The sequence below is a fragment of the Dicentrarchus labrax genome, unplaced genomic scaffold, assembly GCF_905237075.1.
Source record: "Dicentrarchus labrax unplaced genomic scaffold, dlabrax2021, whole genome shotgun sequence".
Classification (NCBI taxonomy): domain Eukaryota; kingdom Metazoa; phylum Chordata; class Actinopteri; family Moronidae; genus Dicentrarchus; species Dicentrarchus labrax.
In genome coordinates, this window is record NW_026136719.1 from 31820625 (window position 1) to 31835025 (window position 14401).

General features: G+C 41.0%; 1 protein-coding gene across 1 annotated transcript in view; it reads left to right on the plus strand.

Annotated features, from left to right (window-relative positions):
• Positions 1 to 14096, plus strand: part of LOC127351903 (plakophilin-3) — a 49244-nt gene extending 35148 nt beyond the window's left edge. Inside the window, exons 9-14 of the mRNA XM_051379892.1 lie at positions 3786 to 3950; positions 6249 to 6428; positions 6552 to 6705; positions 7644 to 7839; positions 8172 to 8259; positions 11968 to 14096. Coding sequence (XP_051235852.1) covers positions 3786 to 3950; positions 6249 to 6428; positions 6552 to 6705; positions 7644 to 7839; positions 8172 to 8259; positions 11968 to 12009 — 825 coding nt within the window. The 3' untranslated portion in view covers positions 12010 to 14096. The remainder of the gene's footprint in view (positions 1 to 3785; positions 3951 to 6248; positions 6429 to 6551; positions 6706 to 7643; positions 7840 to 8171; positions 8260 to 11967) is intronic.
• Positions 14097 to 14401: the final 305 nt, after the last annotated feature.

Sequence of the window (14401 nt, forward strand, 5' to 3'; positions counted from 1 at the left end):
ACAGTCTGTGCAGGGTTCCCATGCATCCTGGAAAAGCTGTAAATTTAGAGACGCCAGTCATGTAAAACCTGGATATTGATTCATATGACCAAATATCCTGGAAATAATTTATGTTGTCCTGATACATTTTAATTGTATTTTAGCCCCTCACTAAGATGTTGGATGTAGACCTGGGTGTTTGTATGAACACATGATCCACTTTTGGAAGGATAAGCTGATCTTCAAAGCTGGTTTACCAGAGTGGTACGGGCCAGTGGAAATGCTTTAGTCATATATATAAATTATATGACTGTTTCTGAGCATGTCTTGTCCTGTATTTTTGTGTATTTATTTTTATTGTTTTCGTAACAGAGAAATAGATAGACATATTAACAATAGTTGGTGGTGCTACACAAAACAGTACAGGTTTCTTGACAGGGGTTTTTGACATGCGAGAAACAGAACATAGGACAAAGATAACGGCACAGCGACGGAATAGCACAAGTTCAGTTTTTAGACATTAAATCGAGAAAAGGTTGCCAAATTTAAAAAAAAAAAAAAAAAACCTCTTAACAGACATAATGTACCTGAAGTGTAATACATTTCTCAGCTCTCTCAACCACATTTCAAATGTAGGAGACCTTTTCAGATTTCCAAGATTGTAAAATTAGCTTTTTTGGCTAACAATGTTGAAAGTGTGAAGAGTAGTTGTAAAGCTAAGGCTATTTCTCTATCTGGATTGGCCACCCCGAACAATACGGTGAATGGGTCTGGGTTACATGGATGATTATAGGCCTTAATGAAAAACTCAAACAAGGAGCCCCAGAATGATTGTAGCTTATGACATGACAAGAATAAGTGGGATAGTGTTCCTTCTTCACTTCGACACTTAATACTTTGGGATGACACATCCGGAAATATTTTCTGCAATCTGGAGGGAGAATAGTGTAGTCTATGTACTACCTTGAATTGTATCAAATTATGTCTTGCATTGATTGAGCTATTATGGATGTTCTTAATACAATTCTCCCACATCTCCTCTGAGATTTCCCTATCCAATTCTCTCCCCCAATCCTCTTTAAATGGGCCTGACAATGTGTTATTCACATTCTGTATGATTCCATAGAGTTTAGATATAGCCCCTCTCGTATATGGTTTATATGCTGAGGTTTGTCTTGTCCTGTATTAACTGTAAAACTAATGGTAAATGATTTCTTTAAAAAGACTGTGAACCCTGTCGGTAATTTCCTAAAACAGTTGGTCACTCTAATTACTCAAGACTCAAGTGAGAATTAAAAGCAGCAGGACGGTGTATGTGGGATTGACACAAAATAAACTACAGGGTGTGTTCATGGTAAGGAAGGAGCATATCAGCCATTGCAACAGTGTGGCTCACAGTGGAGTTCTATGGTACTATCACTGGCTCATTATGAGGTAGAGGGACCTGCGTGACTTGTTACCTACTGGTGAAGGTGCTCTTGCTCTTTTCTATTTAAGACGTAAGGAGATTGCATTCTTCTTCACTCATTGTGGTTTGGCCCATTTCAGCAGGTGCATAGCCTGTGCGGACGGGTCTGAGCTCCCAGCAAAGCAGTAAAATCATACATCTGTGGAAGTCGCATTACTAACAATCATTATTTGAATCACAAATAGTGCATTTTCCAATGTAAGTACTACATTTACATTAATGTTACGTTAACTACTACTCAGCTAGACTCCTGACTGCTTGCTTTGTATTGGTTTCCCAACTCGCTAAATTGGATGCATCCTACTACTGGGGCGCTAAATAGGATAGACCAGAGGCTCCCAAACATTTTCATGTTAAGGACCCACACACTAGATGCATATTGGACCATGGACCCCAATTTGAGAAGATTTTTGTCTTCCCCTCAGTGATTTTCTTTTTTTTTTAGGTTTTAAGATTATAAAGTCTTCATTGTCAATCAATGATCCAACTAGGATCACTATAAATTACAGTCGGTCAAAATGGCCAATCCTAGGATTTCCCAAATTACAAATAATGTGAAAAGGTTTTTGCTGGGGACCCCCTACCACCCACTCAAGGCCCCTTGTTGGTTCCCTGACTCCAGTTTGAAAACCACTCAGCAGATAGGCTAATGTGGCCAGCAGTGTGTAAAATGATAACACCTACATTCAGATAATAGCAAAAAAGCTGGAATTGCATTCTCCTCTTGATGGGTCTCAGTTGGCATATTTCAGGCTATTGAAACTTTGTTGCAATATCACAGACATCTCAGGCAGTATTGGTGGGTGTGTGTGTGTGTGTGTGTGTGTGTGTGTGTGTGTGTGTGTGTGTGTGTGTGTGTGTGTGTGTGTGTGTGTGTGTGTGTGTGTGTGTGTGTGTGTGTGTGTGTGTGTGTGTGTGTCCTGAACCATCGCTTAGTTATGCTGCTGTAGGCCTAGACCATCGGGGGATTTCCCATGGTGCACTGACCTCCTCTCTCTCTTTCTGCACTCATTCATGTCCCATTAATGCATGTTACTAACTTTACTTCTTCCCCGGAGTTCATGTGCTTTCTTATCGATCCTGGTGGAGCCTCCTGCCATGGTCCTGCTAGATTGCCATTGCCAATACTGTTCTGTCTGTCTGTCTCTCAAAATTCAAAATGGGCTTTACTGGCATGAAAGTTTTTTTTTAAACCAATATTGCCAAAGCAAAGTATTCAATACAATAAATCAAAGATGTATACATTATTATTATTATTATTATTATTATTATTATTATTATTATATGAACATTATATTAGTTACAGTGTGTGTGTCTGTGTGTGCGTGTGCCTCGATCACTCACTGTCCCTCAGGTTGTGGCATGTTAATACATACTGGGCAGCAAGGTGTGCCCGCTCTCCTTCTCCGAGGAGTATTTTTAATTTGGAGAAGTCGTTCAGCTCTTTGAAATCTGGAACCAAAGAGCTGAACTTGTTCAAATGCATTTTTCTCGTATCATTTAATTTTGTACATTGTAGGAGAAAGTGCATCTCTGTCTCAACCTCACCTGTCGAACAGTGACCACATTTTCTGTTTTCTTTTGGTTGCCAGCCGATTGCCAGTTTGTGGTCACTGAGCCTGTACTTGGTTAGGATCTGTCTCTGCTTTCTATCTCTGACAGTAGAGAGATATTCTGCTAATTCATAATCTCTTTTAAGGGAAAGATAACATTCCAGTCTACTTTGGCTTTTAGTTGTTTCTTCCCAATGGTCCAGATAGCTTTCTTTACATTGTGCTATAATTTGCTTTACTCTGATTCTGTCTCTCTGTCTCTGTCTCTCTGTCTCTGTCTCTCTGTCTGTGTCTCTCTGTCTCTCTCTCTCTCTCTCTCTCTCTCTCTCTCTCTCTCTCTCTCTCTCTCTCTCTCTCCCTCCCTCCCTCCCTCCAACTGGTCGAGACAGACGACCACCCACCTAGAGCCGAAGGATCTGTCCTAGGTTTCTGCCTTTTAACAGGCAGTTTTTCCTTGCCCTTGTCTCCAAAGTCTTGCTCATGGTGGTACTGTTGGGTCTCGGTAAATAATGTTATAAAGAGTTCGGTCTACACCTGCTCTATTTGAAAAGTGTCCTGAGATAACTTCTGTTATGAATTGGCGCTCTAAAAAAAAATTTAATTGAATTGTGCGTCTGCCCCATTCCTGATACCGTGGCGGCAGAAATTTAACAGCGGCGGGCCGCCGATCCAAAATCAACATAGAGGAAATACTGGAGTATGAGTGTTTACATGTTTCTGCATGTACTCAGGTTGGTTATTTACACCCCTGTTTGTCTCCTCTCTCTGGCTTTCTTTATGTTTAGGGTTTGGAGAATTCATTGTGTGTGATGAGGAATCTGTCCTACCAGCTGTACACTGAGCTTCCTCACTCAGTCCGACTCCGTCTGGAGGGCCCAACGAGGGCCTCGGCCCAAAGGAACAGTGACGCCATCGGCTGCTTTACTCTGTACAACAAAAAGAACAATGACGTAAGATTCATCACGCATAAAATTACACGCCTACAACAGTTATAAAATCATCTGGTTGTCAAGCACATAGCTTGAAACCTGGCAAAATTGATTCTCACATGATTTAGGGATCTTGCGAGTCCAACTGCCACGCAAGGTTAGAAGGAGACCAAAACAGAGCTAAAAGGAGAGTGCCTCTGTTAGACTTATATTTGATGTTTGGCTAGAAACTCCAAGCTAATGCTAATGTTGCTCTGAGTCTGCCAAATGTTTGTTAACATTTTCCACATACTGTAACAACTTATTAACACAAAAGGTGATAATAGGGCAATGTTTACAGCTTGTTCCATTTCCCAGTGGCCACAAAAACCCCCAAAACAAGGCTTTAAATGTCTAAAGGACTTCAATAACCTAAATACTAGGTCTTCAAACACAAATTATAGAGTTATTGGCAATTAATGTAACTATAAATTATAATAGAAATGATCTGAATGGTTATATTCGGTGATGTTAAAGCAGAGTTGTCAAATACAGGAAAATCTGACATAATGTAATTTTACCAAAATAGTGTTTTTTTGTACATTCTAAATATTTATGTATTAATTTTATTTTGATTTACATTACTTCATCATAAGTTTGTCCACTTTTAGATCCACAGTTGATATAATCAGAAACATGTTGGACATTATGTCAGCCTTCTAGCTCAGCTGCTAATGCCACACCCATCACATCCCTCTACGTGATGAGTAAAGCAGCCATGCTCTCATTCAATCCGTGCACTGACTTGTGCTGGTTGCCGTTCCTGCTGCTCGACAAAAGGCTGTCTGCTGGTGATTATCTTGGCTGTATGTCACCATCTGTGTTCTTTGTGCTCGCATATATTTTGAGCCTGTTGGCCGACCATTGCCCCAACAAAATCCACTTCTCTCAATGGAGGTGTTAACTGTGGACAGTAGATATTGAAAACTGAGAGAAAATGCTTTACTATATTTGCTTTACTGTTTAATACCCATCTTACTCCATACCCTGTTTACATGTCAGGGGACCAACACAGTTTTCCACTGGGCCTGCATCCAGGTCTTGTATAAATAATATAGATCACACTCTTCATGCACAAGCATCTTACCTCACCTCAAGTGCTGTTTGTCCGAAGCACCATCATTATCAGATATACAGATGTTTTTGACATTCATTTTGGACAGGACATTTAAAAAAATATTTCACTGGTCAACCCCCCCAAAAAGTCAAGCCTTAGGTCAAACCACTGACATTGAGGAGGTCAGGCTTCTTTCCGGCATCGTGGTAATAGCCAGATAATAAGCGGCCTAGGAGATAGAAACATTAGAAGCAGCCACAGGTCCACAGGGAGGATCGGTTTCCAATACAACACACACAACCAGCAGATCACATTACTCATTTCAATAGCAGTGGAGTTAACATTGGGCCCACTGGTACACGTATGATCTCATAGTCACCCTTTGAATGAGGAGAAAATGACCTGTTTATATGACCTATTTTTCCATGTGATATACCCTTGCTTAGAGCAGCTCATTAGCCAGGATAGATTGAGGGTGAACAGGGAGGACTTTTATCTCGCTTTAGCAGGGCCTGAGAACAGTGTTCTTTCCCTCCTCCCCATCTTCCGTCTAACACTTTAGTCTACAGAAAGATATTTTGGCAACTCCTGGCTCAACTTCTGTGAAACTTGGTATGGAAATTAGAGCCTGACCGATACAGCGGTTGCCCGATATCAAACTGAACAGAAAAAAAAGCTTGTGGTAATAGATCGGTGTTACTGCAAAGTTTATTCAGCAGAATTATATATTATATATATTTATAATAGCTAGAGTTGATTCACAGTGCACAGTGTATGTTAAATTAATTAACGTGTTAACATGAGTATTGAAGTTCTTTCTTTTAAAAAGTTACTTTAAGAAGTTACAGTCAGGATCTAATGGAAGGGTCTCCAAAGGTTGATACTTAATGGTCCTGGTGGGAATTATTTCCTTGACCTACCTTTGATCCATGACAAAGTGTACCAGCACTAAAAAGGTTGGGTAATCCATCAGTCAACCTCAACATTCATGCCCATTGGACAGATTTGGCAACAGTACCATCACTCACCCCGAGATACTTAAACTCCTTCGATTGGGGCGGCAACTCTCTCCCAACCCTGAGAGAGCAAAAAGAGAAAACCTTATATCACAAAAGTGAAAGAAAATATAATAATCTCACTGTTGTGTAGCTACTACAGAATATACTACATGTTGCTATACAACAAATGAAAATGTTCTTTCTCTTTCACCTCCTCCTCCGCAGCATAACCAGAATATGTCCATACTGTCTGAGGTGTCCCGACAGCCTAATGGGGCTGAGTGGCTGTGGCACCCTAAGGTGGTGGGGCTATACAGGCTTGTACTGCAGAACAGTGACAGCAACTCCACCAGCCGCGAGGCCACCATAGGAGCCCTGCAAAATATCACTGCTGGGGAGGCCAGGGTAAGACCTCATACTCTGATTTATTTGTTTGGTTGCTTTGGAATTGAATTCTTCAGCAAGAAAAACAACAATAGCACACAATCGACGGAACAGAACTCATGTGATCTCTGCCCCTCTCGCCAGTGGTCATCAGTGCTGACTGGTGTGGTAGTGGAGCAGGAGAGGATGCTGCCCATTCTGCTGGACCTGTTAGACACCGAGAATGACATGGAGCTGAGGCCGCTGACCGGCCTGCTGAGAAACCTGGCTAGACACTGCACCAACAAAGACCACATGGGTAAGATGCAAACTAGGATTGCTTAAGTATTCTTTGGGCTGGATCTCTCTATTGTTTGTATCTTTGTGGTCAGGCACTATTAATATAATAATTACACTTAAGTTTGAACAGCTACAGATGCAGTTAACCAGCTAGGAGGCGGACAAAGCTTAGTCCAATCTGTGATTTCAGCGCTCTGTATGTTCCTCTGTGACACAGCCATATAACTTTGCTAACACAGCCAAATATCAAGCAAGTGCAACAACACAGGGCATAGCTAGTTAGTTAATATTACTGACTAGTCCAGTTTTTTGTTACAGTTTTTCTTACTGAGACAAAAAGTGCTTATCACCAAACATCCAATGTTTTGAACAGTGTAATGACCTTGGTTCCCAGGGCTGTGTGTTGCCCTTTTAATCATAATACAGCAGTGATCTCCTTGGCAACAAATCCTGACTTCATAAAATAATACGGTCGCTTTGAATATAATCTAATGTAAAAACAGAATATGAAACACATCTAGAAGATAAAATAGAATAGGCACGCAGGGAGACCCTATAGCTCGCCTGGTAGAGCTGAGTCCTTATGGCAGCAGCTATGGGTTTGAATCTGACCTGTGGCCCTTTGCTGTGTGTCATTCCCCCAATCTCATACAAAAAACTATTTCCTTTGTCAATATCAGAGGTATGATGGTCTTAAAATAACAACTAAGTTGTTTATCACAATTATTTCTGGGACAACAAAAGTAGTCATCGTGACAGGCCTACTTCCTCCTTTGTATAACTTGGGACAACCACAGCACAAGAGCCTGTGAGCTGCTGAACAAGAACCACAAAAGACATTATACAACAGTTCACAAGCTGGGTAGCACTCCTCATGATGTATAATTATAAAGTTTAAAGCGTTTATTTAAAAGTAGTTCTGTAAGACACAACCACCTTCGCTCTTTGTAAATGCAGCTAAGAACATGGTGAGAGTTCTGGTGTCCAAGCTGCCCAGTGACGGCCTTCAGAAAACGCCATCCAGCGAGGTGGTGGTCAACATCTGCGGAGCTCTCAATAACCTGGTCACCTGCAGTTCCTTGGCAGCCCGCGACATCTCGTACTTCGATGGCCTGCCGAAACTGGTGGGCATCAAGACATCCCATGACAACAGGTAGAACTCGCTGCTAACCAATAATGTTTTATTGCAACAAACCCCTTTCTTCATCCTCCTTATTGGTTCATATTTTTTTAGGTCCTACAATCTTTCAGTTAAACCAGGATTGTGACCTCTCAGTGACTTCTGTTTCCTGTTCATGACTTTACATATTCTGGAGCTGTCACTGCTCGCCCCGCCATTGGCCCAACAAAAATGTAACCTTCTGCTAATTTGCAGGTCATTTTTGAGTGTTTATCTTTGGGTTTCACCACTCTCCCTATGCTGTGGTATTTCCTCCCTGTTAGTGCTCCTCGTTTCTAACTGTCTGTCACTGTGTCTTGGTTTAGCTGTGGGAGTCTAAAAGCTGCCAGAGCGGCCTCAACTGTCCTCTGCAACATGTTCCAGTACAACAAACTGCACAAAGACTACAAACTGGTAAGTGTACAGCGGACTTATCAGAGCTCTTTGGTGGTGGCTGTGACACAGGAGGTAGAGTGGGTGACCACCAATCAGAAGGTTGGTGGTTCAATCCTGTGCTCCTGCTGCTGCAAGATGCTGAACCCCAAACTTGCTGATCAAGTAACAGACACATTTTTTACCAGGTAGCCCAACTCCCTATCTCACTTTTCTCCCAGCATCTCCTTTTATGTCCGGCAATCTCCACTTTTTAGTCCCAAAAGTAAAGAAAATAAACTCTCAGCTCTCCTCTTGCTGTTACGGCTCCAGATCAGAGCAGGATCTGGAGTGACTACGGCTGTTTATTACTCCAAGAGCTCCGGCTCTGCCCCCTGCTCTCTTCTGCAGACCTCCCCAAAATCAAGCAGCTTGTTGTCAGTGAGCAGTAGCTCTGTCTCTCTGGTCCTCCCCAGACAACACTACAAAAGCCCCACAATACCCATGAATTTTTCACTCAAAGTTGAATATGTTCAAGTTACGCAAATGGGGCGAATTTTGCGTATTTGTGCCATTTGTGTCGCATTAAATTTCTATGTAATCACATAAAATGATTCACTTTCTCTGTGCACATGCCATTATGGATTTGTTCAACATCACTTTCTAATCTCAGCGCACATATTCGGTTGCACTCAAACACATCACATTATTGAGACGAAAGACACTAATTACTGTTTTTCTTTAATATGCCATTATTTCTACTCCCCTAACTGCACTTTGGCTTGGTAATCTGTAAGATCTTGAACTCATTGTGGCATTTACTGCACTCTCTGCCACAGAAAGACTGCAAACTAGAGCTAACTGGTGAGATAGCCACAGCAAGCCCTAACTAAAGCTTATACTAAATTAACATTTTTTTGAAAGGATCCATTTTGAAAGTCAACCATGGTGGAGAACCAACCGAAGCTTAGCAGCATTAATCTCAGCTTCTGGCTCTAGTGGAATTCATGTGATTTGGTGACTTTAATCTACCATTAAATCACATAATTAAAGGTCCAGTGTGTAATATTCAGGAGGGTCTATTGGCAGAAATGGAATATAATATTCATAGCTATGCTTTCATTAGTGTATAATCACCTGAATTTAAGAATTGTGTCTTTTTGTTACCTTGAATGAGCCGTTGCGTGGTCGCCTTCTGTGGAGGCCGCCATGTTGAACTGCCATGTTTCTACAGTAGCCCAGTAAGGACAAATGAAACACTGGCTGTAGATAGGGCCGTTCATGGTTTTTGCACGTTTCTGGAAATACAAATATTGTAGGATATACATAATTGTCTCAGATGATGATTGTTGTTTAGAAGGATTTTTTTCTGATTGAAAATGCAAAGCCCTCACAGATTTACTATGTCCTGTTAATCCAGAACTGTAATATGGTATTTCATTTCATTGCTGGGTGTGTGAATGGAGACATGGGCCTGCAGTTAAAATGGCGCGCAGAATGTGTGGGTGACATTGTGTTTTAAAACTTTTGTCTCCACCAGATGGTTTTTTAGTTTACATCAGCACACATCTGTTTCTTATCCCATTTGACCTCCACTCCTCTTTCCTCACTGGTCCACTCCCCCCCCTCCTTCACTCTGCTCTGAAAGCCTGCATCTTGTTGGCCCCTGGTCATGCCTTATCTGAGGATACTTGGCTCCGCAAACGCAAATATTTTCTCTGTAGTTGATAGCAATCACTAGTTACTTAAGTTCTTCTCTGCGCTGGGACGGCTCTCAATCTGCCATGTCACACATTGGGAAATCAGTGGTGATGTTTCTTTCACTCTCAACATTCAGTTTAATCTTTTTATTCGACATTTCTGACAGAAGTACTCATTGGTAAGCCATCAGCAGGGTTCACCTTCTGTGGAGGCCACCATATTGAACCACCATGTTTCTACAGTAGCCCAGAGAAGACAAACCAAACACTGGCTCTAGATAGGGGTGTTCACTTTTCTTTTCTTTTTTTTTTGCGGCCACCGTAGTTTCTCCCTCGCACTTGGAAACGGAGGGTGGAGCTAGTGAGACAGCGCTAGATGCAGCTTAATGCTGCACACTGGACCTTTTTTAAATAATAATCCAAACTTTGAAACGTAAAGATGTAAAATCACAGGGAATGCTGAACGATGTTTTCCACTGAATAATGGCAATTAACTGAAATTGGGAGTGAATTTAGAAATTTGACAATATGTTACTGTAACTAAGAGCAAGCTGGTTTTCCCCAGTTTATGATGTTGATAAAGGTCCAGAGTGAGTGGCTAACTGGATTACAGCAGGCTGGGCACCAACATTGAAGCAGCTCCTTTTATAGAAGGAGAAGAAAGAGAGGTTTTACTAATCAGCTGTGGAATGCCACACTTTATTCCTCCAATACCTGCTTCTAAGGGTTTGTAATTGTAAGTGGAAATGTTAGAGATGTAACATCCCTTTATTTTTTGTCAAAAGTAGTGCCAACACTCCTCTCTACATTCTTGTGAGGACCCCTACTTTGTCCACTGAATACTCTACATGTGTCTATCACTGCCGGGGTCGGGCCTGAGGTTTGTGGAGTTTTAGTTTCTTAGTGACCGCTCTCAGCAGGAATGCAGAGAATCTGGCTGAGATGCTTTGGGTTTGTCTCCTTTGTGCCTTCTGGGAAGAATAAAAAAAGAGTTAGGTGGACTTGGCAGTCCCCGTGCACTGTTTAACCACCCCACCCCACCCCATCTCCACACACAAAAGACCCAGCCAAACTGAACCCGACAGAGGAAAACAAAAGGCATGTGTTTATCTGACTTCTGTGCGACCATGGTGAAGTTATTATGTTTTATAGATGTCCTGTTGTGTGTCTGTCCTCAACCCAGTCTCATGCAGTTCACACAGGACTGGGCTGTCTTCACAAGTCACAGTGCAGACAAACTAGTCTTAAGCAAAATATCTTCTTTTCACTGGACACTGAGGTTATTATAGTTAACTAAAACTAACTAGGTGTAAAAAAACCTAAACATTTTAGTTACAAACTGGACTTTAGACGATATTGTGTACTTACAGAATCAACTAAAATAAAGTAAGACATACAGGAATGTCTTTAGTATTCTTTGTCACGTTGATGAAATTTGTCAACACAACAAGCATGAGGAGGCATTGGTGCATATGTTTATTGAGACTGAGATATCTACATGACTGTGAGTCAAGTTGTTTGTATGTTGAACAATACCCCCATATTATAATAAAAATAAACTAATCAAAAATGAACTGAATTTAAACATTTTTAAACAATAGAAACTAAACTGAAAAGAGCAAACCCACTCTGGAAACTACCAACTATAATAACTCGGCTGTACACTACCTGCTGAGCACCAAATGGCAGACAAATGCTGCGTTTCAAATTGCGTACTTTTTATTCATAGTACCTATAAATATACTGCACTTTTAAAAATGGTTTCTAAAACAAACTACAAGCCAGTGTAATAAAGTTACAATCAGAATAATGTGACAGCAGAGTTTGACCACACTGTAGGACAGACTCAAGACTCATATATGCAGCTAAAAAGTGCATTACAATAAATGTAACTGCAAAACTATCTTGACTGTACAGAGTGTGGACAGAGCATGAAGCAAATGATGGATGGAGTGTAAATATCTAGCCCAATCACTACATCCCTTTCTGGGAACATGTTTGCTGCTTTTACATGGTTTACTGTTGTTGTATTGTGTCTTATGTTTTTCAGAAAGGATTTGCCAGACGAGACTTCACAGACGCAACCATCTAGGCATGATTCAGTCTGAGCTTTTGACTTCCTGGGGAAAAGAAGAGGAACAACAGGAGGAATTAAAGAGCAGATTATCTAACTGATGGACCCACAGGAAGGGGAAAAAAAGGACTGGAGCCAATGGAACGATGGACTTAAAGTTTGTCCTCTATCGGGCAGTTGTGTGTTTAACTTGGCTTAGCTTGCAGCAGATGACAGGAACCTAATCTTGTCCACACACAGTGGACTTCACCCCCAAAATGACCACATGTTCTGTGTGTATTAGGGTTTGTGACTGATTGACACTGATTCCAGTTAGTTTGGACTGATGTTGCTGACAGCTGATAATATGATGCCCACATTAGATAGATGGCTAGATTGGCCAGTATCGGGCCAGTGACAGATATACAAAGTGAACAACAAAACAGTCACTCTGAGCTGTAGACTACCCCGCCTGCTTGCATCCCGATGGTGTGATCATCACGTTCACATCCTGACAGCATTCAGTCAGTGTATGGAGAAGAAATGGACAGGTGAAAGAGAGAAGATAGAGCTGAGAGGGAGCGCATTAAGAGGGGAAGAGCCATGCAAGAAAGTGCAGTTAAAGGCTGCAGAACGACTACATTGCATACTAGCAGCCCCATAATATCACAACCACCCTTCCCGAGTTGGTTGGTTGGTTGATTGATTGATTGATTGATTGATTGATTGATTGATTGATTGATTGATTGATTTAAAAAACAAATAAATGGCACCAAACATTATAGTGCCCTGTAGGAAAGCAGGTGATGTCTTTGAATGACAATAGCGTAGAAAATAAAGAGCTGTATTCTCTTCTGTCAGGTGGAAGTAGCTCTACTTACTCACAGCTACCAGAGCTTCACGATGATCAACAGTCCAATCAGAGCTCTGAGGAACTGCCCAGTGCCTCACAGACACCCTAAAAATGATATATATGAATACTTGTGCCTGTAGCCTTCATTATAGAAGTGACTAACTCTTGAAACTGAAGGCACTTTTTGTTTTTTGTTTTTGGAAGCTGTTTCTGTGTTTAGTAATGAAACTAAAAGATGTGTTGGTGGCACAGACAGTTACAGTTTGCGTGTTCTGTCGTGAATGTGTGCTCTGGGCTGGAGGTTATTATCCCAGTCCAGTCCTGACGTTGGTGCTGACCCGATCCAAACTTTATCCTGCAAAACTAATGAGTGATTGAGTGAATGGTACAACAGTCACTGTAGTGTAGCACTAAACTAAGGGGATGAACATAGTCTAACTTTATCTGCTAAATATCAGCATGTTAGCATTGTCATTGTGAGCATTCTGATGTCAGCATTTACCTCAAAGCACCTCTGTGCAGTACAGCCTCACACAGTAGCTCTTGTGGTTGTCCGCAGTCTTGTTAACTAGGGATGTAACTCACTATTTAATACAGTTCACAATACTGATTCATTTATTTCTCTTACAAAAATCTACAAAATATATTCTCTTAATCAGATCATAGAATCATTTTTTATTCCTGCGGTAGGGTATAAACTGTGCAAAACAATGTATATTTCCTTCTCTTTGTTAAAGTGAAACTGCCTCGATACAGCTACTGCACGAGTGACGTAGGACATCGAACAAGCAAAGTCAAAATTCAAGTCAACAGTCACGTTTTTTTGTGATCAAATGTTTATTGCCATGAATTTAAAGCTTTACAACCAAAAGCTTGTTTTGAGATTGACAACACTGAAGAAACAACACTATTCAAATATACAAAATGCAGAATAATAAAAAGAAACAAATATAACCTCGGAACAACCAAAACAAAAGCACCATCCCTCCCTCCTCCTTGGACGAATCTTCTATTTGCATTGCGATTTTACTGTTGTAATATATCTTTACACTACTAGTTAACAACATACTAATTCAATTTAGTGTTTTTATTTCAGACGTTAACCATCAAGGAAGGGAAATATGTAGAATAAAATTATGAAGCAGTTAGTAGCAGCTCCAGACTGACTCCAGATGTTTGTATTAAGACATATACACATGTAGTCCGCTTGGTACAATAACGTGTCTGATATGTTTTTTCCACATTAAACTTCCAGAATCTCTGAATATGCAAATGTTGTTTCTAAAGTTTTCCTGCTGGACACAAGATGTCTCCTCCTTCACTGTAAAGTCCATTCTCAGTGGATGTGCACTGGTGGATTCAGGTTTCTACATCACACTGTACAAGTTGCACACTGGACCAGGACTGACTTCCTCACTATTTGTGATGTCACAAATCCTGCTGGTAGGCCCCGCCCCTTAAAATCAGATGTTCAATGAGCACAGAGAAACTTTCCACTTTCAGCAGATGAATGTGAAAACATCCTTCTAGTGTAGAACTCTGCACAGACATCATTCAAAGAGCACACTGTAGGAACAA